The sequence below is a fragment of the Sinocyclocheilus rhinocerous genome, unplaced genomic scaffold, assembly GCF_001515625.1.
Source record: "Sinocyclocheilus rhinocerous isolate Xijiao unplaced genomic scaffold, SAMN03320098_v1.1 scaffold498, whole genome shotgun sequence".
Classification (NCBI taxonomy): Eukaryota; Metazoa; Chordata; class Actinopteri; order Cypriniformes; family Cyprinidae; genus Sinocyclocheilus; species Sinocyclocheilus rhinocerous.
In genome coordinates this window covers 491,520-493,929 of record NW_015633594.1, presented here as the reverse complement: position 1 = coordinate 493,929, position 2,410 = coordinate 491,520, and the positions used below count along the sequence as shown (strand labels likewise).

The window sequence follows — 2,410 nt, the reverse complement described above, 5'->3', positions numbered from 1 at the left end:
ATATTCCCTGATTTTATTACATTTTATTGAATGTCTGACGGTGTTGACAAAAAGTGGGGACGCAACTTTAAAATCTTATGAAACATGCATGTGTCATTAAAAAACAACCTTGCTTTGATAGATATTATTAAGTGTTGCTTTTGATAAAACAAGGTCTTTTTCATCATTAAAAAACATTTTTATCCATTTTATTGCATATGAATGATTGAACCCTTCTCTGTGGACACACTGTTTTAGTTGTAGTGAGAGGACATTAAGAAACATAGATTTGGTATAATAATGAGAAAATTAAATTGAAGGTGATAATTGTGTTAAATACATTCTATTATTAATCCCTCATGACATTTAAAATTGAAAATATTTTTATTTTTAAACTTAATAGCAGTTACCCTTGCTGGACCTGTTTTGTCCCATGTCTCAAGAATGACTGTACTATTAAAACAAAAAACAGCAACTCTAAAATAAATGTTGAAGTAGCAGCTAAATCAATGTAATCAGACATCAAAGAAATGTCATTGTCATGTCAAATTGACTTGGTAAACGTTAGCCTAAATATTTAGCTTACCTGAGCCCAAAACGTGATGGCATCAACAACATGAGTGACAACCACCAGTTCCACTGCATTAATAAAAACAATAAGCAAAGTTAATTGATCAAACATTAGCTCGTAGGTAACGTACGACTTGGAAAACCACGAAAAAAAGCGGCAACTTACTTTTTTCAGGCTGAGTCACGGACGGATCCATGAGATTTGCCTAAAGTCAACAACATGGCAGCCGGTCGTTTTAGCTTTCCGCGGGGCTCTAATGATAGTAATGTTAGTTTTATTTTGAATATGGTGTCGTCTTACCAATATTTAGCAACCTGCTACTGAAAATTCCCTTGCTAGTCCACAGATCGCTCAAAATCGCAGCCGGTATGTTCTTTAAATGGCGTGCGTATAGCGAGAAATATAATGCAAACTGTTCAGTTTTAAGAATGAGGAAAGCCACCAAAGTTTATTCAGTTGCCTATCTCGGTTAATGTTGTCGTAGCTTCAGTGTTTTGTCTCTCTAAGTAAAAAAGTACACAGGCTATTTTAATGCTGATATTGCCACTGGAAAGTACACAGGCTATTTTAATGCTGATATTGCCACTGGGTGATATTTTAATTTTAACTACAACTGAACAGTATTTTAGCTAAATGTAAGCCAATAATTCAGACCCTTGGTAAAAATAAAATAAAATAAAATCTCATCTTTCCGATTGCCATTTGCCAACCGTTGCTAACTCGATCTTATAACTCGGATCTTTTCAACGAATCACTTGAATCGATCTGAACGAATCGATGACGAATCATTTCCGAGCAAGTTCACAAATCAACAACTGAGAACTAGGGGTGTAACGATTCACTCGTTTTCTCGATGCATCGTTTACAAACCCTAACGATGCATATATGCATCGATCTTGAAACATGGATTTTTTGAATCGTGAATCGTCGATTTCGGACAGTAATCGATTTAAAACGCGAAGAATCGAATGAATCGCGATTTCTAGCGATTCAATGCTTTCAAAATATATACACATTAAATTACTACAAGCACGAATTATTAATGGGGACCTTGAACAGTGGTCGTGCCCTCGCATCTCTCCTTCACGCGCTGCACTATTCACCTCCTGTGACTGTCACAGGATTGCGCTCGCGCTCCGTTCGTCTCACTGACACATTTTTTGAGCTGCTGATGTGTGATCTTAGTACTTAGTGGCCAGTAATGGTAAAGTGAAGTAGTTTTACTTTTCTGTAGTTTTTCAATGGCTCTCGGTCATACCGACGAGTGAGACGACATTACCGGAGCAGTCGAAGGCTGTGCATTTATTGCATGGAGGGAGCAAAAATGTAAGTGTCTAAGCATACGCGCAGTTCCATTGAATGATAAATGTGTTTTAACAATGTACTAAGGAAATTGTTAAAATAACCACAGCAGTAACAACAACCTTGAAATAAAAGCGCGAGATTTATCTGATAATCAGATGCATAAAAGAAGAGTTTGTTGCTATAGCAAACAGACATCAGGCGCAATCATCATTCGCTGATGGAGAGGAAAAGTTAAATACTATAGCATTTTATTTTATGAAAATGAGATAAAGAAGTTTTCGCATTGAAAGAGAAGTGATCTCGCGCTCGAATTAAGACGTGCCAGGTTATATCTGCAGCTAAACTGAATAAAAAGCAGAATGAACTGATGAAACATTAAGACAATAAACACAATATATAAATACAATTAATGAATGATGCAGTGCTAATTGACATATCATTTATTACAGTACATAAACTATAAAGTATATTTTCTACCTTATTCTGTGCAGAAAATTGAAATAATTGTTTGTAGTATATAAAACGATCATAAAATTGGCATTAGGAAAAAATTTA

At 35.4% G+C, this 2,410-nt stretch overlaps 1 protein-coding gene across 2 annotated transcripts in view; it reads right to left on the bottom strand.

Moving 5' to 3' along the window:
* The window catches only part of LOC107744690 (serine/threonine-protein kinase 31), a 13,876-nt gene extending 12,617 nt beyond the window's left edge, over nucleotides 1-1,259 (bottom strand). The window contains exons 1-3 of one of the 2 annotated variants that reach the window (XM_016558500.1): nucleotides 851-1,259; nucleotides 716-755; nucleotides 566-618 (exon numbers count right to left, since the gene is read on the bottom strand). In XM_016558500.1, the coding sequence (XP_016413986.1) occupies nucleotides 566-618; nucleotides 716-746 (84 nt within the window). In that variant the 5' untranslated portion in view covers nucleotides 747-755; nucleotides 851-1,259. Of the gene's footprint in view, nucleotides 1-565; nucleotides 619-715 lie in introns of both variants that reach the window. The other variant, XM_016558501.1, reaches the window with a different exon arrangement.
* Between the last annotated feature and the right edge of the window lie 1,151 nt (nucleotides 1,260-2,410).